Below are 27,342 nucleotides of genomic sequence, written 5' to 3'. Positions count from 1 at the left end.
AGTCTTTGAAAAGGTTCGTTAAGCATCTTTGTGTTATTTATGAAATGAATTATATACATTTTCAACTCGGATTTGATATATTTTTTGTGTTTTCTGGCCTTTTGTGTTTCTATAGTAGGTTAAAGTGAAAAAAATAATAGGCAGATGATATAAATGAAGTTATGCTGAAAAAAAAGATCCCAAACATGGGTATAGTAAACATTGTGTATATAGTATATAAAGGTAAAATCAAAAGTACTGAAAAACAGACAAAATAGGCTCAGACCACTAAGGGTTAATATTTGAATGTTTCTGCCCACAGAAGGTACATTGTGCCGATTATTTTATTTGTTTTGTTTGTTTGTTTTTTAAATACAACATGGTTAAATTATTTCAGTGTGTGTATTAGTATTTTTTGAACATTTTGAGCACAATTTCAATAATACCACGATAATAATGATAACCATGATAATTTTGGTTACAATAACCGTGATATGAAATTTTCATATCGTTACATCCCTACTTGGAACCTCTAATTGGTGACCTGGTTTATCATTGATTTACTTTTCTGCTAATCAGCTCTTAAATAGAAGACTTTGGTTAGAATTTTGATTGACAGGTGTGTATGACAGTTCGATTCACCACTGAATCAGACTTTCTTTTATTTATTAAACTTTTCTTCCACTGATCGATACATTGAGTGTAGTTGGTGTTAACAGGTCTCACTAGCAAGACTGTAAAATATTTTGTTACAAAGGTTTTGTCCTAGAGCTCGTATTTAGCATTAGCTCATCCAAGACCCCTCGTGCTCTGGCAGCTCTGCCCATTTTGTCCAAATATGGTCACTTCCACATCCAAAAAGCCAACATGGTGATGGCCTCAGTAGTTCAGAAACCAATGGGTAAGGTTTCGCTTCCTCCATCTACTAATTACATACAGTCTAATTTTGAGACACATGGATTTTATGGTGCGTTCAAGTGTGGCTTGTAAACTGCAACTAATCTTGTTTTATATGACAAATGACATGGTATACACGGTTCTGTGCATTTACTGTTGGGTCAGTAAATGCACAGAACCATGTATACTTGGCCAACCTCCCCACCCCCACCCCCCGGCATGTTCCAATTCTAAATAATTGTTTAAATATAAGCGTATATACCTGCATCATTCCTTTCTTGTATTTTCACTACAATATTTTTAAATAGCCAGACGCTATAATCGATGATACCCATTCCTTTCTACATGGATTTTTTTTGCATTGTTGTCACCAAGAACCTGTGATCATTTTCAAGTTGTTTTACTGCAGCATTTATGTTACTTATTTGACAAAATATGCTTATATTTGGCAGATGAAACAAAACTGGGTATTAGCTTTGGAAAGGCCTCATTCAAAACTTGAATTAAAGTTCTGAAATATCTGGCAGTGGATACCATCATAATATCTATAGATGGTGTATTTTGTAAAGACACGAAGGGAAAAAAAATAAAGATTCAACATTCAAAAGTGCACATTTGACAGTGTCGATATGGTTTTCTGTTACAGTCCATACACAGGTTTACCATTTTAAGACCAAAGAGGCCCTATTCTAGCTCAACGCATTGGTGGAGTGCCACTCTAAATACTTTGCTCTCTTCAGAGGAATTTGTTTGAGGGACTTGGTCGCTGAATCGTAACCTGGTCATTACCTTGTACTTGCGAGCTCTGGCCAGCCTCTCCAAGGCTTTGACTGAGGGCCCTACTCTCTCTTGCGCCGAAAAATGCATTCAGACCTCACAAAGGACCTTGAGAGACAGTCAGAAATAGCTGCCTCTTAAGACGTGCAGAGTCCAGTCCGCTGTGAAGAGCATCACAGTGACTGGTGCTTCATTTAGACGCTGCCACCGGCCTCGCCTCTGGATCTCACAGCCGGGTCACAAACACTTCATAGCATGTCAAGTGTCAGCTGAGGTACCGTTGCTATTCTGGGCTGCTCCTTGTTTCCTGGGATTCATAAGTCATTATCATCTCCACCAAGAAAATCATGTTCACGTTGTGTAAATAGAAGACTCAGGGCGAGGGAAATGTAAGGAAAAAATACAGCGTTATGTCAGTGACCTGAATGTGTTGGTACAGAGGAGAAGATGGAATCTCATTCCCACAAGAAATAGAATTAATGGTTCTCTTTTAATCATGCAAATAAGGCTGTTCTTAATTTAGATATTAATTATATCTTGTAATTTGGCAAACAGCGCACAAAGTCTGCCAAGATGCCCCTTGACACCCCTCGTGTTTGTCTCAGCAGCCTTCGGTCTGTTTCCTATCAGACTTTCAATCAAATGGAAGCAGCTTCACTAATTTAATATTGAATGGAGAGAAGGCACAATTAGACAGAGAGACGAGTCTCACAACTTAAATAATTAGACCCTTGTCCCTCCATCAAGACATTTGATCCCACATTCTGTTCACATATTCGCATACAGGCTTTGCAGCATTTGATTCCAGATTGACATGTGCTAATTGCATTTATATTACTTTCTTATCAGCCGGTATTACAGAATGACATTTAGATTCTGTAAGGCTCAGTTTGCAAATTTAAATAGCACTTATTTTCGGCTTGCTGTGGTTAATGTTCATGTGTGGTTCTTTTTCTCTTCACAGTGCTTGCCGATTCGTGGTCACGGATTTGTTTTGGACAAGTACCAGTGTCACTGCAAGAAGGGATTTTACCATCCAAACAGGGTCGCTGTCAATGGCTTCACAAGTAAGTTAGCATAAGAATCAATCAGTGATTATAGATGAAATATTTTATTCAGTGATTTTAATATGGATGATTTGTCCAGGTGTGTAGATTTCATTCATATTGTTATTTTTCAAGGTTGTTTTGGTAAAATACTCCATTATAAAGTTAATGTGAATCCTCAAACTTTGTAAAGAATATCTGGGAATGGGTAAATTTCTAATTAATTTGTCTCCATACGCTAATAACAAAGATTGCAGCACAGTCCACAGTCACAATATGTCAATGAATTATATTGTAAGAGATTCCTGACAGTGTCTTAGTGAGTCTTGAAGGGGTTCTGTGTAGTACTGGTATTCCAAATTTTCAACAGTAGGGGGAATTTGGACTTATAACTATGAAAACAAATTAATACTACATTTGCACATACTATCATAAAATGTAAACATGTAAATGTGAATAAAATGTAAAGCTCTTTGTTTATGCACATCTGTATTATAGTACCATCAAGTTTTTTTGTTTGACAAAAACACTCAATCTTCACAAGCTGAATCAACTGATAGTCTACATTATAGCTCTGTTAGCTTAGCTCTGTTTTTAGACAGAAAACAGTCACAGTAAAACCACAAATCACCATTTTCTGTCCAGTTTGTGTTGTCAGTAGGTGCACTAAAGATCTGTTTAAAACTATTCAAAAAGGTCAGAATTGTTAGGTTTTTTTTTAGTTAGTTTAGTTTTTTTCAAGCACATAGAATCATCAGATAAAAATAACATACAACATGGTCAAACCAAATTTTTCGGCACTCGAAAATGAGTGGGAAGAAGTCTTACTTACTGACTCCCACCCCTTTTTACAAACTAATAATTAAATCAATTCTGCTTCCTTTGCTTTAACACACTTTTTCTGCATATTTTTCCAATAACACAAAACATCCATACAAACCATTCACATACACTTTTTTTGTCACCTCACAACTGTTTTTAATCTAAACTATAATATTTATACGCGCTTCAAATATTTACTACAAATACAGTAATTAAAAATTCATTTGGGAACTGCCACAAAATTAGCACTTGGTCATTATGGGTTAACATTTACAGTTGTGTTAGTAATATCAAGTTTGTACATTGTCTAAACCCCAAAATAAGTCTGAAAACTACACAGTATACAAATATTACATACAAAAATATTTATTGGAATGAACGTGTAAGAACAAAGGAGACTGAAGCACGTAGTTCTGAATGCACCCACTGTACAAAGATCTACAACATAGCAACTCATGCACATTCGAACATTCCTAAAAGAATCAGAAACAGTTAGTGTCAAAGTATGTCTATGAACCTTGGGCTGTGGACATCTAGTCTGCAGATCTAGATGGAGGACCAAGAACAGAACAAAGTGTGCAGACAGCAGCACACCAAGACATGGATAAAATCACGGGTCAAGGTAGAAATTCTCTTTTCTCTATTTCTTGCTTGTGTTTGTATATAGGAAAGCTCAAACCTGACTTCTCTTCACTCTGTAAATGAGTGAGAGCAAGAGAGAGAGCTGTGGCCAAGCGAGCATGAGGCAGCATTAAAAGACAGAAATACAAAAATGAGACATTCCTTGATTTTGTCATAGGGTATTCTGTAAAAACAGAAAAAAAAAGCTATACCTAAACATGACAAATCAAATGGAGAAATTACAAAGGGCAGAGTCTAGATAAGGTTACATGGTGATTTTTTTAACAAAAATTGTACATACTTTTTTTTTAACCCTTTAAAACCTGACATGTCATCGCTGACGCACCCTGCGCATATGCAGTTTGGATGGCTGCAACTTTCACTGTTTGTGCAACTGGAAAAAAAATCCAACAGTTTCTGAAACCTGATGTAACAGGTCTGGTACAAAGGCTGAACCCAAATGCAAGACCAGAAGACAGATGTAAAGTCGAGTGTGTTTATTGAACACAGTCACAAAGGTTAAAGCACAACACAGAATAATTAATAAATCTGTGAAGCCGCTGAGTTCAAGACTAGACGTCAGGGCCGTGAGCGGGGTCAGCGGGCGGCCAGTGTGGCCGAGCCGAAAAAAATCCCAACGGCAACCCGACTAGGAGAAAACAGAGGGATGTCAAAAAAAACAGGCCAGGTCATACACGGAAAGGCAATACAGGAGGCAACGGGACATGAGGGACAGGCTAAACTCACGGTCAGTAATCCAAGCGATGGGTCGAACACACAGGTAAACGTTGGAGGCTGAGGTACACAGGGGTTAGGCAGAATCGGAAGTCGGATAAACGAACCAGGTCACAACAGACGAGCAGGCAGAACAGGAACAGGCAGAATCGGTGGTCAGAAGACAAAACAGGTCACAACGGGCAGACAGACAGACTGACAGGATCCAAGAAGCGCTGGTAAGTAAGCACACGAGGGAGCAAACAAACTGGCAAAAAAAAAAGGGCAAGACACAGGGTTTAAATACACAAGAGGGCGGGAAGACAATTAGACACAGGTGGAACACATCAGGGCGGAGGCAGGTAATCAAGAACGGGTGAAACAAGGGGAAGTAAAGACACCAGACACGACACATGAGGGAAACTTAACAAAATAAAACAGGAAATGACAGACAAAACAGAAAAGACAGACAAAATCCAGACACTGTCTGGAAGCCGACATGACACCTGAGACTTTTATTGGGTCATTACAGTAATTTCACTCATGCCTGTTGTAGAAGCTAGAGAAGAATTTTTTATCAGTATTATAACATGCAGTAAATTGTAAATGATTACCAGTTTTTTAAAGATGTTGGGGGGGGAGTGTTTGGAAAATTGGGCAAATGGACTCACTCACAGCATATTTTCTAACCTTTTTATAATTAAAATAAGAAAAAAAGTCCAAGTGGACCATTTTAGGCTTAGGGTTTAAAGGGTTAATCATACACAAAATATTCTATGCCTTTATAGTGGAGTTGTCACAAAAAAAAACCTCCCCCTAAAAAAAGACATTTCATTTATTTAAAAAAATAAATAAATAAAACAATAATTTAATTAAAATGAGCTCTGAATTTTAGACTCAGCTGTTAAATGAGCTGTCAATGCTCACAGTGCAGACAGACAGCAAAGCCTAAATAAAATGTGTTTATTTAGACTTACAAAAAAATTAATCTCCCATACAGTTGTTATGAATGGAAAATTAGCTACAAAGACGAACACTGTTCTTTGACCAGGCTGTAAAGTATTTATTGCTGCTTTTAAAGTTTTTTTGTATTTTTTATTTTTTTTTCAACATTTAAAAAAGAATACATGGCAGATATTAAATCTCCTCAGATCACATAAGAAAGCAGTCTTTTTGAATAAAAATGTTATGGAGTTAACACATTAATACACTAATTTTAATCGTTTTTGACTGTGTCTTTCAGCTGCACATATGGTCATTAACATGGCCACTAGCTGTGAGAAAATAACATTTCATTGTTATATTACATAACAGGTTCTTATTGGAAGTGTTGTAATGAAGTGAGCATGTGTTACTGCCCTGTCTGAAAATTGAAGTGGCCTCTGCAGTACCAGGGGAGGCTAATCAGGTTCGAGATGGGAAATATCTTTTTAATGGTAGTTACTTTTTCTAGTTTACTCTGTCTGCTGTGAGTTAATTAAAAAAAAGACTTTGCAGACACAGAACCCCAGTGGTTTTCACCTGCCACCATCGCTTGCTGCCTCATCCCACTCTTCGCTCTTACACCAGCTTCCTCTGACTTCAGCTCACTTTTACCCCCTTTTCCTTTACCAACTTTGCACCGTTTTTTAAACCCTATAATATTTTGCTTCATGCACAGAAAAAGCATCTCCAATTTCTGCCTCAGAGAGCTGAATTTCTGTGCTGTCTGCCTTTTTCCTGTGCGTGCTATTTCTTGTTTTTTTTTTTTTTTTTCTTTTTTCTTGCGTGTTCATGTGTGCAAGTCTGCGTGAAAGCTCAGTGTGTGTGTATATATACGTGTGTGTATGTGGCTCTGAGAACACAATAATAGAGAGGAGCGGCAAGCCTGTTAGTGAGGCGTAGTGCTGCAGTCTGGCCCACCATGGGGCCAATAACAAGCCTGTTAATTCACAAGAGGACATCCTTGACACTCCTTTGCAGAGAAAGCTAGTGCAGCTCACTTCCCTTTGTCTCCTAGTGATCTTCCACCGAGGATCTCGACAATAAGTATGTGGGAGAAGTTTAGTTAAGCCCCGTTCTGACTGTCAGTCAAACTGCAGGAGCAACAAACCAATGAGAACGAGCTAAAGGATATGACTCATTTCTGTGAAGATAAGTAGTCTTTTTGAAGGGATCAATGATGTGCAGAGTCATAGCTTTGAAAAATAGGCCAGTTTCTTTTTAAAGGCAAAATCCCTGCAAATCTCTGAGACAATGGCTGTTTCCAATAAAGCCTCCATAAAAGCTTTGTGTAAGTCCAGCACCATTCGTTATCTTTCAGACCATATGGGCTCCTCTCATGGGATTCCTATGGGGATACCAACCAATAACAAGTCTATTAGCTTCTCGTTGTCCCCTGGGTTTGTTTGCTTTTTTACCTTAGTTTACCCTGGGAGGTTTTTAATCATTTGCCTTCACATTCATAACATTTGCAGTTTTTTTTTGCCATCCGCTGAGACCAAAACTCCTCCACTGTTAAATGAGAACTTCCTCTGAAGCACTTCATTTTTTGAAGTTTTAAGTCTGGTTTATAACATAAACTCAGCTGCGATTCATATTACCAGATGGTGAACACTGCAAAAAACAACAGAGTTAAAGTATAAATGTGCATTCTTACTTTACACATATTGAGTTTTGACTTAATCTGTTGTTACGCCCCGGCCTAGGGGTTTACCAGAGCGAACATAATGTGCTCACACTTTTGTCCCCTCCCAGTTCCTAAGCACACACGTCAGTCAAAAAACTAAAGTTCACAATATTTATTCGTTTAACAACTAAAGACGGGTTAGAGGAGGGTCCGGCTAAAACAACAAACAAAAAGTCTTCCTCAAGGTTTAAACTAAATTACCTAATCCAAAATAAATGCAAGAAATAAAATACAGAAAACTAATCTAAACTCCCTAACCAAAAAAACGGGAGAAAAGGTGAAAATAAAAGAGCCGACCTCCCCTACCAGAAAAAGGATCAAATTTACAAAAATGCTATTTACAACTATGTACAATTTCGAATTAACCACACACAAACACACGCCGACTGACAAACACACACGCAGGAAACACGGTTGGAAGCTGGCAGGAGGCAAGAGAGAGAGAGCTGTTGGGTCCAGGGCCATTTTTAAAGGGGCCAGGTTATCATGCTCCACCAGTCAGCAGCTTCACCTACAAAACAAACAAGACAGACGCAAAAAGGGCACAGCACACCTACAGGATGGGGGAGAACACACACACTAAACAGAAAACATATATACATATATACATAAATAGCCAAATTTTGACCTAGGGTCATAACACTGTATTTGTTCAAAACATACTTGTTAAGCAATTCCCTAAAAACATAATTTGCAAATACAGTACATGATTAACACACTAGCGTTTGTTTTAAATGTTCGAAATGTCTCCAAAACACAAAATATTTCTGATCGTCCTAAAAATATAAGACAAAATATCCTCTAAATTAGGGATGCACCGATACTACTTTTTTCCATACCAAGTACAAGTACAAGTATTTACATTTGAGTACTTGTTGATACCGAGTACCAATATGAATACTTAATAATACCATTAGAGTTCTTAGATACTTTTGAAAATGTGCTTTATTGTTGTTGTCATACTGACATTTAATGAGTTGGAATGAGTGTTTCTCAGTCAATCCACTAGAGGGCGCCGCTCTTAATTAACCATACTGGCTGAATACCACGAAGAAAAGTAAAGTTTTTTGAGACGAAGAAAATCAGTAATAATAAACATGCAGATGACAGAGGTAACACTAATGTGGATACTAATGTTGATATTAATGAGGGTAGTTGTCATGAATATATCAGTAGTTTTTTCACTAACTCACAGTCACTCTTAGAACAGATCCTCTACCTCCACGGTTCCTGGTGGTATTCTCTGTCTGGGTATGCATCCGCGAGCACCTGGAAAACAGATGGAATGTACGCAGAGGACGGACAGAACGCTCTGTCCGTATCCGTCTGTGTCTTTAACGTTACTTGCAGTCAGCGTTGCTTTTGTCACCATCCTTTATTTTGAAAAATCTCCACACTGCTGACATTATTCCTCCGCGGTGTACCTGCTGCACTTAACTGCGAATGTCACGCTGCCATAAGTGGTATTGGTGAGGTTGTATGAGTACAAGTACACACACTGAGTATCAGACCCAATACCTGATACTGGTATCGGTGCATCCCTACTCTAAATACATTCCACTTTTAGGTTTGTTTTCAGATATTATGAGCTGAACAATGGACATTCTGTACATATAATCTGTTGAAAAAAAAAGTGACTGAAAATATATGGCAGACCTTGGCATGAACGCTAACACTTCTACATCGCGCCACCAACTGGTTTGGAGGTATGAGTACATGTTCAGCACAAACATGGGGGAAAGATGGGGCTAAAAGTTGAGAGATTTGTTTTTCACTTTTCTTTCTTTCTTTCTTTCTTTCTTTCTTTCTTTCTTTCTTTCTTTCTTTCTTTCTTTCTTTCTTTCTTTCTTTTTCTTTCTTTCTTTCTTTCTCCCTCTCTTTTTGTTTTTGATGCATTTTGTTTTCAGATCAGCTGTGTCTGTTTTATTGGTTTTATTCAGTTATATATATGATTGGTGCCTTTATTCACAGTGTATTGACTCAGGAAACACATCTTTGTTGCCAAAAAATGACTGTGCTGCAAAATATTCACATTCTGTATGAAAATACTCATAAGCTACACAGCACAAATGCTAAAAAATACAGATATATAAAAAATAGATTATAACAACATATGAATAAGCAGCTACAGTGTGTCAAGACTTTTAGAGAAATAAAGTAGATTCCACATCAAATTAGTATTTGACCACTAACAACTGACAATTGAGGCTGAAAAAATGTAGGTTTCCACTAGAAATTAGTAAAGAAGAAAAGAAAAAGGAAAAACCTAAAACAAATAATAAAAATAGATCTTATTTAATCTCTATTGGTTGAAACATGTCTCTTTTGTAGGCCAACATAGCAGGGGTTTTTATCAGTGTGCTTTTTGTAAGCTCGTCATCAAACCGGTATGATATGCCGGTGACTGAACAAGGTGCAGCAATGTTGACTTTTCATGTTCACACATATAGATCCATCTCCCTTGTGTTGACACAATGTCGATGAATCCTTGTAAGGTCAGCGAGGGATAAGCATGGATATGCTCCCGACGCTTGGGCCTGTCATAGAGGCACTTCATCTCTTTTATCTTCTAATACTGGAGTCGACAGATCCTGAAAAAAATTCAATGAAAAAGGAAGTTAAGGAAGGGGATTATGCTACGCACTGTATGCACATGCATATTAATCACAAAATCTGGTGAATTTTAAATAACGTTCTCATTATGATTGCGTGGAAATAGCAAGTGAAGGACAAAATGTGGTCGGTTTATATCTGGACTCTAAAGATCATCTATGCAGGAAAAAAAAAGCTTTATCATTTAGGACATGGAAACGACTCAAACGTGGCGGTAGGTAGGGATTTATTACCCTAAAGCACAAAATAAGGATTTTCACAGAAGGCTGATAAGCTTGTTAATCAATGCCAATGATGGAGATTTCATCCTTTTAATATTTGTTTTCACCGGTGGTAAAATTATACATTTCATTTCAATTCAAAATAACAAATGTATTCCCCAAATGTCGGTTGGGGCATACTTGATTCGTACCTTGTCAGGAGTCAGGACACTGAAAATCATTTTGTGGCATCAATAAAACCACCTCTATCTCCTGGGATGGGAAAATCTGTTTTATTACTTTTTCATTGCAGTTTACCATTATGGCTGTTGTTACAAATTGGCATCATACCTAAATTTCTATCTTATTTATGTGCTATAGTCAAATGAACAATCTCTACTTAACCCATAAAGACCCAGTGTTACTTTTGTGGCAGTTCCCAGACATATTTTTCTCTATATTTAACCTTTTTAAAGTGATTTTCACCATTTTGTATAATATTATCCTCTGTATTTGGCATTTTTCAGTGTAAATCATATTCTTTCCTATATTTAATTTACTGATCATGTTGATGTTCTTGAAAACTCAGAGTACATTCAAAAGTCATTATTTCAGAAATAGAGAAAACTGAAGAAAAACTGACTTTTTCAACAAAGATATCAATAACTGAACGTAGAAACAAATGTCTCCATCCACTGTCACTGATCCAACTCAATGGGTTTTACTGGTGAATAAATGCTGTAGAAGATGATGGTGTGTCCACGTTCAGAATTATTTGAGGGTTTAGACAATGTACAAACTTGATATTACTAATGCAACTGTATATGTTAACCCATAATGACCAAGTGCTAATTTTGTGGCAGTTCTCAAAGGAATTTTTCTCCTTATTCAACCTTTCTTAAGTGATTTATCACCATTTATTATAATGTTATCCTGTGTATTTTGCATGTTTGCTATATTTAATTTTCTATCCTTAATTTAGATACTCATGAAAACTCACAGAAAATTCAAAGCTTATTATATTAAAACAGAGAAAAATGAAGAAAAAGTGACTTTTTCAGCCAAGATATTAATAACTAAAGTATTAACAAGTGTCTTCATCCACTGTCATTGATCCATCTCTATGGGTTTTACTGGTGAATAAATGTTGTAGAAGATGACGGTGTTTCCATGTTCACTACAGAGCCACTGAGCGTCTAAATGGGTCATATCTGACGACCATGAAAAGATGATAAACTACATTTTACACCAATTATTTACATGTATTGAAAGGTTTAGTTGATCAACAGATATAAAACATTATATATCAGTAGATGCTTTATGTGGCTTTTGGGCTCTTTATGGGTTAATTTTGCATATGGAAAACAAACAAGTATTATTTTTATTTAATTGTATATAAATTCAGGCATGTACAATTCTTATCTCATTCTCTTCTTTGACAGGGATGGGTAAAAAGGGGAAAATGGTGGACAGTGGTCCCAACGCAGATGAGGGGTCTTCCAGTGACTGCCTGCCGTGTCAGCAGGGCTGCACCTACTGTAAGGATGATACCCCCTGTGTGGCACGGGAAGACGGCGCCCTCCGCCTGGCCGTGCTCTCATTCCAGTGCCTCTGCATGCTGATTGTCTTCATCAGCATGGTGCTCATCTACCACTTCCGACGGAATAAGGTAATATTACATCAGCTGGTTGAATGTTGATTAAAATCATAGAAAGATGCAGAATTCCTACCACATTCATTCAGTCACTGCTAAAGAGTAAATGCTCCAGTCATAAGGTTTAATTCATAATTACAGCATATTCACCACTGACATGTTTGATGTTTTCTGGGCTGTATAGTAATCACAGCCCTCTGTCACAATAAAGCTTTGAAATCACTTCAAACTACCAGTGGCCAAGTCAGCATTAGCATCCTGGACAGGGACCAGTGTATTTAAATGAAAGCAGTCCAGTGAATTTACTGTGATTTAAACATTAGTCTGCTGACAGCTTTCACAGCCTTATATGGAACTTTGTGTGCTGAGTGCTGACATTTTTGATGATATTTAAATTATTTGCTATTATTAGATCAGTCATTATTATGGAGCGTAAGGATTATGTGGGTGCAATGTGTAACAGATGTGAATAAATGTACATGTATTAATCACTTGTGTGAATTTATCTTTACCCTTTATAGGACACTCATTGAAATATTATGAAATTCAAAATTTCAACCTTAGTGCATTATAGGAGGACATAACAAGACTTTAATACTTTTCTGAAATGCTTCAAAATTGTTTATTATTATGTAGAAAATCAAGGTTAATGAAGTTACCATATTTAGTTCCTTACCCATAAGTGGCAAAAAAAAAAATCAAAAAGGATATATATATATATATATATATATATGTATAAACAAAACAATTTCATTTAAGGTGAAAGAAACATGTATTTTAGAACATTAGACTAACATAAGTGCTGATCCAGACACCTGTCCACATCCACATTATCCCTTTGAACATCATTCCTTACATTAGTACCATTACTTCACGGTACCTAACAAAGCAGGTATACTCACTGTTCATGCGGAGGTGGACCTTACAGACCCTGTAGACCACATTGGACCTGAGATTGTTGACTCACTTTAACTGTTGCAGTCACTGTCTTGTAATGTATGCAGAAATTACCCAAAATATTCACTTGACCGATAAAGGGTTAAAATTGAACACCTGCCACAACTTTTTTTGCTGCCTACATCCAAGCCTATAAGCCGATATGCTGATTTTGATGTAGAGAACAAGGATCATGTTTTTTAAAACTACAGTCAGTGACATTTATACTCAGTCTCAACAGCATCAATGGCTGCAAAATGTTGAATGAATTTGAAACAAAGTTTTCAGAAGTCACAAAATGAAGAAGAAAAAAACATGTATTTACAGTCATGCTAATCAGCCAGGCTATGGAGTGCTGTCACAATTCCACTCTTATTTTTGGGGAAAAAAGGGCATTGCAACCACTGATGAGAGACAAGTATGACTTATCCTATCTGAATTCTGCCCTTAATTACATATATGATATTTGTCAACATAAATTACAAATCTACAAGTCAGGAAAGTTGCAATTTGTTGTTTAACAGTTGGAGTATAAGGCTGTGAACATACAAAGTCAACATACGTCATCATGACATCTGTCCACAGTCAGTTTAAATGTCTCTACAGCTTCAAAATGACCAGACTGTAGTGATTTTCACTTCTTTTAACACCCATTCACATCATTCTCAAAATGCAAGGTGAAATATGTAGAAGTAACAGTAATTTTAGTGTTTGTATAATTGTAGAGATGCAGTCCACTGAGCTATTTCACACTAAACCAGGTGTTACTTTGCTATCTTTACCATAAACTGCAACTTTGTTGACTTTGTTATACTTAAAATTGAAAAACATCATATGTGTAGTAGAAAACACAATTCAATAGGCATCAAAAATGGTGTCTTCCCCTTGATCACCATTCATATTTTTGTGAGTTAAAGTCCCATGGGGCACAGCTAGAGGGGCAATATTAACACATATACACCCCTATATGAACAGAGAAGTAGAGCATTCCAACGTTTCAGTGAAGTTATTTTCATGGAGACTGAAAACCAATTTGGTTTGATCATGTGAATTAAATGTTTTGTACATAAGAAAATATTCAGAAAAAGCTTTCCATCTCCCATTAGCACATTGTCTCTATCCACAAAGGTAATCTTTGAAACTTTTTTTTTTACAAAAGTGAAGCATTTTGTTAAAATATTCTTGTTTACATAAACACTTGATGCTGCGATATGTCAAAATCTGCCAGTCTATAGCACACTAACTACCGTTATCTTAGATTACACAACAACAATCACACAGTCAGCATACATGAATGTTACATATTGTACCTTTAATTCTTTATCGGGTTTCGGGTTTAGAATTACCTTTTAGCCACATGTTAAACAGAGAAGCTAGATGTTTCCTTCCAAATCAGGTCTAATATCTGCATCATGGCTCTAAAGTTCGTCTGTTATAAAAAATTCCTTCAAACAGATTCATATTAACCCTTTCATGCATACTGGTCACTACAGTGGACATTTATTCTATATCTGCTCTCTTGTATATTCATGGATTTTATTGTTTTAGTTCCATATCAGCCAACACAGTGGATGCTTAAATGCATCATCCCATACACTGCAATTCAAACCATTACTGTAACTTTGCTGTTCTTGATAAATTTGATCTGCAGGAACATTCATTCATTCATTCATTTTCTGAACCCGCTTTATCCTCTGCAGGAACATGTTTGAGAGTAAATCAATTCCTTGTTATTGTTATGAGACTGTAATTAACAGGTTTTTTTTTAAACAAAAAGGTTTTTTTTTTTCTTTTCTTTTTTTGTGCATATTATCTCCATAAAGTAGTAATAACTTATTTTAGAGTATGTTAACCCTTTCATGCATAGGCCACTCCAGTGGACAGTTATTCTCCAGCTGTTCTCTTGTATATTCATGGGTTTTGTTGTTTTAGTTCCATATCAGCCAACACAGTGGACAATTACGCACCATCCCATACACTGACATTCAGACCATTACTGTAACTTTGCTGTTCTTGGTAAACCTGATCTGCACTAACATGTTTAAGTGTAAATCAATTGTTATTTGTTAGACAAAAAGTTTGGTTTTTTTTTGCATATTATCTCCATGAAGTGAGTAATTACTAGCATTAGAATATGTTAAAATGTGAGAAGACATCACATTAGCAGCATTAAAAATGTTTTATTTCATTGTTTTCATATCACTTTCTGATATTGGGTTTTAAACATATGTTTCTTTACTTCAGAAATTAAATGCATGGATATTTTTGTAACTCCATAGGAAAAAAAAAACTTGATCGCATTGTTTTTTTCATGCCTAAGGAGGAATAAAAACACTGAAGAAAGAAATCTTGACTAAGGTTCTCACAATTCATGCATGAAAGGGTTAAAATGTGACAAAACATCAGATTAGCAGCATTTTAAAATATTTTATTCATAGTTTTCACACAGTATATCAGTAAATACATGTTTCTTTGCTTCAAAAATTAAACACATGCTGTCCAGCTGAGTGGATATTTTTGCAATTCTCTAAAAAATAGGTTCATAAAAAAAATTCCATTGCAGTGGTTTTTTTCATGCCTTAAGAGGAACAAAAATACTCACAAAAAAATCCTGATTTATGTATGAAAGGGTTAAAAGGTATAAATCTAAAACCATACTCCAAACAACTACAGTGATGAGCTCAACTGAAACACAGTTCAGTTGTTGGGCTACTTTACATCTAGACTTCATTTCCACACCCACTTAAACTTTTGCTTGAACTTCTAAAATCCTCCAAGTCTCTTCTTAATTCTTTCAGTTAATAGACTTTATTGAAGGTATTGTCTTGAGCATTAGACGTACGAGGATTAGCTTAACCTTTACGACAGGGAAACATCCAGCCGCTCTCTCTCACACCTGAAAACCCGCTATGATACGAACCTGAGACGAATAAAGAATCGCATAATGAAAAGTTTAGATACTCTTTGTCAGGATTTAAAGACCACTTATGTAATCCTCATTAATCCCACCAAAGTAATTTTAAGATCTGAGATTCAAAGCTTTTGTCAAGTTTAATTCCTGTAAATTAAAAATGCCCGATTATCATAAACAAATAGGCTTCATTTGGATTTAAGATTTTTTAGATTTCAGAGCAGACAATCGGCACTCATCTGGGCCGCAGAGCTAGAGCATTTTCTTTTGTGTGTATTTATAAATGGGTGGCACAGCTGTCTCCTCTTTGCTCTTTGAAAGCCCCCTCCGGCATCTTGTCAATTAGAGGACGATATGTTGTTAAATATCTTACATAAGAGGTGCACAGAAAATGCCTTAAATGGTGAACTCTTCTATAAAAAAAAGGAAAAAGAAAGTCCTTGAGGCAGGAGCTTTCACTGTATTTTGTTCTCTTTTCACGCAACAAAGAAGAAAGCTCCCATCTCCTTTTAAATCCACCTGGTATAATGTAATATCCTGCTGTTTTAGATGTGTTTAAAACTCCTGCAATGTGAAGGGCATCGTAGGACTTAGGTTATAAATGTCTCAGTATCCATTTTGTAGAGGGAAAACATAATTCACAAAAACAGATTATAATGCTGCAAACACGATATATAATGTATTTTTCGCAAACATTCATTTATTCATTCATTTATTTGTTTTGAGCGGAAGGATTTTTTTTTGTGTGTACAAGGAACTAATATCCGAGCAAATACATTAATAAATAAAGGTGATCAAGACAAAATAGCAGTTGCCATGCACAGTAGTAATAGCAAAATAAATTCAATATGTACTGCTCAAAAAGGAGTGGAAGAAAAAAACTTATTAAATCCTACCCCCATCTCACATTTATACAACATAACACATTATTTTTGCTTCGTTAGTGATATAGTAACATCTGTTTAGAGTCCTAATAATGTAAAGAACAGATAGTAAACAGATTAGGAAAACTGATTTATATCACACTTAGTAACTATCTAAATGATTATATGTATAACTTATAATTAGTGCTGGGCATCGATTACAATTTTTAATCGCAATTAATCGCATGGATTTCTGCAATTAATCATGATTAATCGCATAGTTACTGGGGGGTGGTTGCCGGCATCAACAGCGTGTATTGCCTTTAAGTGATATTTCAGACTCGAAGAACTCCGGTGATAAAACATAATTCCACATTGCAGTGCTTACAAACAACTTTGTCCTTCTCAACCCCACCATCTGAAGACATTTAAAATGAAAATGTCCATGTAAAAGACCGGTACTTTTCTCCATGTTTTTGTCCCCATCAGTTTATTTCCGGTTGTGAGTGATTGACAGGAGTCTTAAGCCCACTAATAAGTACTAATACTAATAAGCCCAATAATATGTGATGTTCAGTTGTTCAAAGCAAGCAAAGGGGGCCTTCTAGTGGTCGGAATAAATTGCACTAACGTATGTTTTGTACTTGTGGTGTTCCTGTAGCCAGTTCGGACATAAGAAGAAACTAACAGATACGTTTCTTTGACTCTGTTTGTATGGCCCCAAAAATGTTTGCCTGTGAGTATTTTATGTTCAGTTGTTGTAAGAATGAATAGTATCAAATATCTCTGATGTGAACCTTTGTTGCTGGATAAAAAGACATTGTAAATCTTAAATTAATCTGTAAATGCTAATCGTTAGCGTGTCTATGGATTTTCCCTTTCAAGATAGCATCGAGCTAGCGGTCTTTTTCCCATTCATTTAAATGTATAATGCCATATAAATGTACTAAGGCAATGAACAGAACTGAGACATATTTTGTTTGTATGTTGCAGCTTTACAGTGAGTCTCAAGTAAAAGATTTGGAGAGAAGTTTTCGGCATCTGGCTTTTCTTGGGAAACCTGTTGTCTATCTGCTGAGTTAATCACTACACGCACACAAGCAGGGGCAGAAGAATAGGAGTTAGAATAAAACGGCATTAACGGGAGATAAAAAAATTGTCTGTGTTATTTAATGAATGCGTTAACGCGGTAATAACACATTAACTTGCCCAGCCCTACTTATAATACAATGTATTTCAACAATAATCACATACCAGCAATGGTAATGGAAGTGGAACATACCAACATGGTAAACAACAACAAGCACATACCAACAAAGGTAAGAAAGAGCCAAGGATGGAATGGCCCAGCAGTTAACAATAAGCCCCGCCCTCCCTATGCTGTGACCAGACCATCCATTTGTAAAGTGCTTTAAAACTGTGGATATTAACATGCATCTGACCCTACATTATTCTAATACTTGTGCTAATGTATGAAATTATTTATGTTAAATTGTCATTTTAGATGATAATTCTGCAGCTGAGCCTGTTACATTGTATTATACACACAAATGAACATGAAACAGAAAAAAATATGAAAAACTAGAAGAGCAGCAGGAGAGTACAGATCAAGGTTATAACAGTTTTGGATTTTTCATTATAGTTTAGTTTTATTTAGTTTTGACTTTTTTTCTCTAATTCAGTTAGTTTTAATTTGTTTTTAGCGCAGGTTTGCTCGTTTTTATTAGTCTTTGTTATTTTCTAAATGCTTAGTTTTAGTTTTGTCTTAAAATTAGTTTTCGTTTTTTCATATCTTTTATCTTCTTCTTCTCCGTCGTATTCAAATAAATCCCAGACAGGACTCTGCTGCTTTCTCCCAACTTTAGTCTCCATGTTTCCAGGTAGAGTGGGGAAGAGAAGACGACTAAACGACAAGTGACGGGAAGTGACGGACCATGACGTACCATATGGTGCCAGCAGCTAAAATTACTTGAGCGAAATAAATCGATTTCATATCAATCCGACATTGACAAAGATGAAAACTAAGGGAATATTATCCATAATTTTTATACGTTTTAGTTAGTTTTGTAAGCACACAATACAGTTTTAGTTAGTTATCATTTTTTTCTTTTAATTATAGTTTTTATTTATTTCAGTTAATGAAAACGTTTTTGCAATTCTAGTTTTCGTCATTTCGTTAGTTTTCATTAACGATAATAACCTTGGTGCAGATCAGTATGTGCCTCCCCCACCCCCGCCAATCACCACCAAAATTTAATCATTTGTTCCTTGTGCCAGTATCAATATTTCCTGAAAACTTCATCAAAATTCTTCCTTAACTTTTTGAGTTATCTTGCTAACAGACAAACAAACAAAAAAAATCTCTCCCGATCACCACCAAAATTTTATCATTCGTTCCTTGTGCCAGTATCAACATTTCCTGAAAATGTCATGAAAACAGACAGACAAACAAACAGACAAACCCAGATGAAAACATAACCTCCTTGGTAATTCTTATTGGTAATTAAAGTTGCTCCTAGCTTCAACTACATGATTAAATATATATTATGTACCTTGCACTGAATGCTAATGAAAGAAGGGAAACCTACTAACTAATCTACTAAGGTAAAAGTCATACTCTGTTTTGAGAGATAGAAAATAGTAGCAAATGGCAACAAATGTGTATTATAATAACAATGCACTGCTAATTTTGTACAATATGGGATGTTCACAAGTGCAGGTTCCAATCCATATGCAAATACCAAACAATTTTAACACATACAGCACTAAATTTTTTTGTAAGTGAAAGTGGAAGACATTTTGATATTTTATGTTCACATGTTTTACTTCAGCTTCACAGATATGATTGTTTTTCCCTTTGAAAAGCATCCTGTGACAAATGTCTGAAAGCATTAGTTTTGCATGTATTTATAGATATTTAAATGTATGTGCATATTATCTAAAAAACAAAAAGCTTCTAACAAAGCACAAGGCCAGTGTAGGTTTTAATTGGGTTTTATGAGCAGGATTTTATTCATGTGAACACCCACCATCACCTTGGCAGTAGTGAGGGTATTTCAAGCTCTGCAATGGGCCCATCGTAGTCCAGTAGAAGCTGTGAGAACCATCTTTAGATCTAAACCACCACTAAGACACTGAGGCACTGATGAGAGAATAAACCTAGCATACATTTCACTTGTGTTCCCACCTGTTTGAACCTTGAATCATACTTGCTGTCAGGTGACAGTGCTAAGTGTGTTCATACACACTTCAGATATTGTCTTTTCTGAGATCATTTCATTTTGCCTGGACTAGCTGGAGCTTATTTAAACCTGCAGCATTTCTTTATAAAAGTATCTACATATAACAGCTAGGCTTATATTATATATTTTCTTAACTTGTGTGCTTACATTATATCAAACATATATAGTGAATTCATTATTCATTAGCTGTCCTGGTATTTGATCCTCTGTTAATGGTGTTACATCATTTTTGTTGAGTTAACATTAATTTTTAACATTACTTGTGCCTTTTGCGGTAGAATGAAAGAACATACCATGAGTGAACACCACTAAAGTTAATGTACATAAAACTTTAAGTTATTTACTCGCAGTCAAATGTTCTGAGTGGTTGACTTCAGTCACACAGTGTATATATTTAGAGATTTTATTGGAAAAGTTATTAACAGAAATTGTACGTCTACAGACCTCAGCAACTGACATCATCTGTTTAAGTTTTGACTGAACTACACCTAATGGCAGAAAATACATACTGTGCATTTAAACCTTACATTTACCTTTACGGGTTACTGTATAGATCATCTATTAATGCATTGTAAAAGAGGAGTTTTCTGTCTGTTTAGAGGAGGATCGCTCCTACTTTGAAATTATATGTAAATGCACTGAGATCCCAGATGCCCTTCAGCACTGAACAACTGTCCAAACTCGACACACAAATGTAAACTAACCATATTTAGTACAATGTCATGTGTGCATTTGCAAAAACTGTTTTACGTGTTCAGACTGACTGGTATTTGTGTGTGTGCTTACTCTTAATGACAGTTTCCTTTTCAGTTGTTGATTGTACGTTTGTGCTCATTCTGACAGTGTTTTATTTGCATTTCTCAGAGGACTTGGCGGAGGGTAGAACAGAGCTAAAAGAGTAAAAATTAGACTGAGGTCACAACTAGATGTGAATTTAATTATATTTTTTCTCTTATCTGTCTTTGTGGGCAGAGTATCAGAGCATCAGGTTTAGTCCTGCTGGAGGCCATCCTGTGTGGAGCTCTGCTTCTTTACTTCCCGGTAAGACTGATACACTTACCAGTTTATGTGTGTGCATGAGTCTATGTAAGTGTGTGTGTGTGGTTGTGTGTGTTTGTCTGCATCCTTTCATGTGCTTATTTTCTGACGTGGTAGCTGATAATCCTCATGCCATGCTTCTTTGAGCTGAAAACAAAAATCTTCTCCCTGACTGAAGGCTGGCATTCAGTTTGACCTTCAGTTCACACTGATGCTCATTCATCTCCAACAGAATCAGAGCTCAGAACAAAGTTTCCTATCTGCAGCAGCAGTGGCAGTGGTGGCAACGGCACAGAGCAGGACTGTTTGCCTTGTCAGATAGTACCTCAGTCCATAAATCATACCATTGAGGTGTATCCTGCGACAGATGCATGGAGCTGTGATTATCAGGGTTTTCTCAGCCAAGGTGTGTGAGTGATAAAATGGGACTGGCAGAGACAAACATCCCAGGGCATGTTGGTGACCCCCTGCTAACTGTACACAGAACCGGCCAATGAACCCAGCAGCCTGTCAACACTACCATCTGTTGACCAGCCACTCATGCTGCTTTGTACAGACGGCGCTCATTCAGACCTTCACAGAAAAGAAACTGACCTTAGTCTTTGGAAATAACTTCTTCTGTTACCAAACTAGGACTTGTGTACTTGCAAGAATTTGGGGTTCACAGGTTGGGATTCAATAGGCTATGTACATACATTTTGACAATATAAGCAAGATGGTTTAACTGTGAAGAGTTATTAAGAACATATGCCCTGTATACGGTGCTTGCTGTGAATGAGCAAAATTATGCATTCTTTAACGTGAAAGTCAAAGTGAGCCAAAAGATAAAGCTTAGTAGACCATGGGAGCTGGTCAAATTCTTTCAAAATCAGCCATCAATGTTAAAGTCAGGTAAGTTTATTAATGGCAGAAGTCCAGTACTAATTCCAAACTACTTGCAGCCTCAGCTCATGTTTGGTATGTTGGAGTCAAGGGCTGTATAAAGACGTAAAGAACCACTGTGACATCACCCACTGGATCTTATGTTGGCAAGTAGAGGCCTCGAGTTTGTGTTTTAGTCATTGCCATTGTGTCTTTTCCAAGCTCTGAGTTGAGGAAGTACAATAGATAGTAAGTGAGCTAATGCTAAATGCTAACTTACAGTATGCTAAAACTGTAAACTGCATAAAAAATCATTTGACAGTTTTGTTAGTGTAACTTAGGGTGTTTTCACACTGCGTACCCGAGTCCATATCTGAGTACGTCGGACCCCAAAGTTCGCTTAATTTTATCAATGTAAATACAAACATTTCATGCGTGACTATCGTACCCTAGTCCAGCTGAGAAGGTAGTCCTGGGTACGAACTGTGTGGACTCCAGTACAGTACGTTGCAGTGTGAAAGCGATCCGTACCCCAGAACGGACGTGACCCAGTCACCATGAGACCATAGACGGCGCTCCTGTTGTCTCCTGAAATAGCCTTGGATCCATGGATTCATGGGCTCACCTTATCGACTGAACCACTTGGTGATATATCTCGGACAACGATGGTTGCTCTTCTTCTCTTTGCCTCAAACAGGCTAACAGATCAAAAAGTATTGTCGCCATTGTAGACAAATGAACAAAACAGTCGCTCGGTTAATGACGTATGGGTTTGTCTTCTTCTGACTTCTGTATTTGTTGGATGGTAACAGAATTCCTTCCACACCACCTTGTGATCATAGCATCTGCCAGAAAGGTGCGAGTGTATCCAGGTATGGCACAGATCCGGATACCCAGTGTGAAAACACCCTTATTGACTACAGACTTGAAATTCTTAGAGTGAAATTCAGTGTAAGTCTATCGGAGCCAGGCCTTTTTTGGAGCTACTATCTAGTGGACTTTGGTGGTATTACACTTTGAGATACTCATACACGAGTTTCATTTTGAAGCTGCAGTTCCCTGAGTCAGGGTTTAAAGACATATTGAACTGTGCCACCAATCTGAAATCTGTATATAACCTATTATGCCGCGTTTCCGCTACGTGGTACCGGGTCGGCTTGACTCGACTCGGCCTTTTTGCGTTTCCATTACGAAAAAGGACCTGGAATCTGGTACTATTTTTTTGGTATCACCTCCACCGAGGTTCCAAGACAGGGGAACAGATACTAAAACATGACGTGTAAACACTGCAGACCACTGACTGGTCAGACAGTTGTCTCTGTGGCCCACCGTTTTACAAAAAACAGATGTGTAAGTTTACAGTAAATGTAGCGGTAGGTTAATGTACATGATGACAGCCTGCAAAACTACACCATTCAGTCAGGAGATTCAGTCTTTGGTGGCCGATGTACAAATTCAGCATGAGCTTGATGAGACAACACGCAACGAGCGAGTTTATCAGCAACTCTCTGAGCAGACGACACTGAAATAACGCACCACATCGCTATGACAACCAGGTACGGTAAAGTCAGTAGTATCCTGTAATGGAAACGGTCTCCAGGAATAGTATCTGGTACCTGAGTCGATCCGAGTCGAACCGAGTCAAGTTGAGCCGGTTCTACGTAGTGGAAATGCGGCATTAGTTAAAAAATATTGTTTTTGAGAATTGATGCACTATTGCAAAATGCATATCATTAATAATCAACACATTATTTTTTTAAAAATTTATTGCATTGTTAAAGAATATCTATTTAGATATTGGGGTTTGAACATGTTATTTTCTAGGACATACTAATTGAGTGCCAGATGGTCTTCATTAGTCTTTAGGCCACAGTGGAAACACCGAAAAACAAAAATCTGGAGGAACCTTTACCTTGGACACAACTTCCAAGAGTAAAAGTTGCAGGTACTTTAAAAGGGACTGCAGCTATTGTGAGTGTGGGGTTCATCTCACACAGTTGGCTCCCAAGTATGCAAAAACAAAAAACCAATATCAAATCAGACTGGACTATGAAATTGGCCCTTTTTTGTCACCTTAAACTGACTCTTCTTTTTGTAACATTCAGCATAAATATGAGTTAATGTCCTTTTCACTAAAGAACTCAAAGTAGACTAAATAGAGACATAAGGAACTCTAACTTAGCTAAACTTAGCTGAAAGTGGGATGGACATTATTAAGGTGGTTATAATCTGCAACTTCACTGTTAGATATCACTAAATATCATATACTTTGGTGAGTTATAGTGTTGCACAATATTCATAGATTATAAGCTGTTAAAATTTTTCACAATGACAAATACGTGAACTAAACTTCACAGAAACTATAGTATGTCAAATAGTTCATGAATGTCAGGTAGAACTGGATGAGGAGGGGGTGCAGGACAGGGATCATGTGGGATGAGGGAATATGGGGAGGGGATTCCAAAGGATGAGGGAATGTAGGTGGAAAGGGATTGTGGGTAAGAGATCACGAGGAATGAAGGGATGTTAAGAGGGGATGAAGTGATGGGGAAGACATGGTTACCGTCAAAGGGCTGGGTTGACTACAGGGTGATAAGGATTAACTCCATGCTAGTGAAAGGAAGGTGAGGAAATAAGGATAAGAAAGGGTTTTGAGAGATGAGACAGGAAACTGGTGTAAGCATGGTCCTTGTTTCTGACTTAAGATAATAATTTCATAAGATTTAAATAGCTAACAAGGACTGCTGCAAGTCATCCAGTGGTCTGTTCCAACAGGTTTATAGTCAGATACATACAAAACAAAGATGGATGTAGGAAATCAAAGGGTAAGGGGGTAGGCTCGATGATCCATCAGAAATATGTTGGCTTTTGTTTAGAAGAAAACTTTAGTGTAGTGTAGTGCGACCACTTCACCAGTTGAAAGCTCAGTTGGGATGGGACAGGTGGTGGAAAAACTGCTGTCACACAACAGTTCTTCTTGCCTTGTATGCATCATAATCATACCACCTAGGAGGAGTGAAAGCTGCAGTGCCTGGTAGATATAGATCACAAACAAACAAACAAGTAAATGAGAGAAGAAACAAATGCAAAAATAGGAATAAGAAGAAATGGAAAGGACAAGATTTAGACAAGATGAAGTGGACATGAAATGACACTGTTCCACAAATGTCCAAAGATTCAGATTCAGACTCAGTTTCAGACTCTGCTTTATTGTCATTCAATCACAAACGTGATCAGAACAAAACACAGTTCCCCAGGTCTCGTGCAGAATGAATGAACGGGATTAAAAAAATAGACAATAGGAACAAACAATAGAATAGAAAAAAAAGACAATAGAATCTACTAAAATAAATATAAAATCTCTGAATCTGTACAAAATTGCACAATTTGCATTAGCAGTGACATCTTAAGGTGGTGGTGTATAAACAGCTGCAACATGCGCAAGATAAAGTGGTAACAGTGACTGTGGTTAGCAGCATACGGTAAGTATCATACGATACATTTTGTGTATGTGAATTCTTCAGTGAAACATTCTCAACCAAAGTTAATGATACAAACTCTGAGACCAACGGAATGAACAACATGGGAAGGATGTCTTTCACAGAAGACATCCTTCCCATGCATGTCTGTACAAGCATCCACCACATGTTTGAGAATCATCTGACTGACAGACATTTGTAAAACAGGTCTCAATTAACCCCTGCTGGTTTGTGCAGGGTTCAGTGGAGACCAGTGGTGGCTGCTCGTCTTTAAGAGAGGGGAAGCTCATTGTCGGCTTACATCAAAAAAAAAAAGTCAAGTTATTTAAACATAAATTGTGTGTGTAATGGTCAGTGACCTTATCGTACCAAATAAACAAGAAAACGTTGAAATTATGTTAAATTGAAACAAGGAAGTACAATGAGTGTGTTTTATTTACAGTGCAAGAAATGAATAAGTAATTTCGTAGTGGTTTCTCTCTCCATTTCACAGCAGAATGTGCGACGGTATTAAACTGAACTCTGTCAAGTGAAGGAGTAGATCTCAAAATAGCTGTCAATCAAATGGGATTCAGCCTTTCGACCGATCCTCCATTCAGCACGTGGAAGCTCGGCGTACAGCCCGGCTGAGCTCCGCCTACTGATCCATTCACCCCCAGAGACGCCGAGCGTCCAGGGGCGGGACAACATCGTGGCATTTATCCAGTTACCGTCCAGTTTTGAGGCAATGAAAAAAAATTAAGTTCATACTTCTTCCTACTCCTTTTCGACCATGCAAAATTCAGACTTGTATGTGCTTGGAGATAGATTCTGTCCATTTGAATGTTTTATTTTGTTTTTTGTTTTTTTTTTAATTTCTTTTTTTTTTTTTTTTTGCATGTTCAAAATAAATAAATAAATCAAATTAAATCAAATCAAACTGTTCCATGAAGTCCCATTGAAGTGCAAAGACGCTGAGCATCTACGGGCAAATGCACTGACCATAGATTGTATGAGAAAGCAGCGCAACGGGAATGGATGAGAAGTGAACAACATCAAGTCTGCTGATTTGTGATAAAGCTGTGAGATGAACGTGTTCTAAAACATTTATAGTCAATGAAATGTCAACACAACTGTACATATTTAACCATTTATTTTTCGTAATTTTAGGGGCAACTGGGCTTCCCTTGCAGTCTATGAGAAATTACCACAGATGGAGACAATGATGTCGCTAGCCTTCATCTTTTCTGTTGCATCATCATCCTCTTTTTTGACATTTTTGTATTGTGTCTCATGGCCATATGACTTTTTAGTGCAATAAGTTGAACTCATTTTCATCTGCATTTGGAAACAAAATTAAAAATAGTATCTGTAATGAGATATTATGATTCCTAAGACATATCAAGATACTAAGCCAGTGCAACAAAGTATATTTACCTTATGTTTTATTCGATCAGTGGAAAATAGTCAGAGTAAAAGTGACATGTGTTGACCAACCCCTGAAGTACCATATTGTTTGTGCAGATGACCAGGCTCTATGTAAACACCCACATATCATTGATTTATGAATCCACCATTAGTCTTCCTCTTGGGTGCTTGGGGCATTAGGTAATTGCAGTTTAGTTGCAATCATGTGTAGCTATATGCTTAGCGAAGCAATGCAGGGGGAATGTAATTAAAGCCAACTGATTTAGAGCTGGCTAATCAATGCAATTTGCTGCGACAAGGTGCGGGAATGTAATAATGTTTGAAATTTGCAGAATAAAAGAAAGGAAGCAGGGTGTCAGGTTAATGCGGCTGGATTCCGCCGGTGTAGTGTTGACATCGAAGGCTAAAATTAGATAAACGTCCTGGTTGTACTTATAGCGCATGTAGAGATTACAATTTCAAATCCAAGTGCAATGAAATTCAATTGGATTATCGTGTGCCGCTACGCCGAAACGGTCACTGTGAGCTCAGCTGATCTGCTTTTGATAAAATATCTCAGCCTGATCATGTGAAAATTGTATCTTTCTACACGGCTCTGTGCAACACGCTAGATT

General features: G+C 37.0%; 1 protein-coding gene across 1 annotated transcript in view; it reads left to right on the top strand.

Annotated features, from left to right (window-relative positions):
* The window catches only part of LOC115411049 (probable G-protein coupled receptor 158), a 127,312-nt gene that overhangs the window by 53,858 nt on the left and 46,112 nt on the right, over window positions 1-27,342 (top strand). The window contains 3 exon segments of the mRNA XM_030122994.1: window positions 2,618-2,720; window positions 11,780-12,006; window positions 20,916-20,984. Of these exon segments, the coding sequence (XP_029978854.1) occupies window positions 2,618-2,720; window positions 11,780-12,006; window positions 20,916-20,984 (399 nt within the window).

This window comes from Sphaeramia orbicularis, chromosome 20 (assembly GCF_902148855.1).
Source record: "Sphaeramia orbicularis chromosome 20, fSphaOr1.1, whole genome shotgun sequence".
Lineage (NCBI taxonomy): Eukaryota > Metazoa > Chordata > Actinopteri > Kurtiformes > Apogonidae > Sphaeramia > Sphaeramia orbicularis.
Note: the sequence above shows the minus strand (reverse complement) of the source record. Positions and strands in the feature narration are given on the sequence as shown.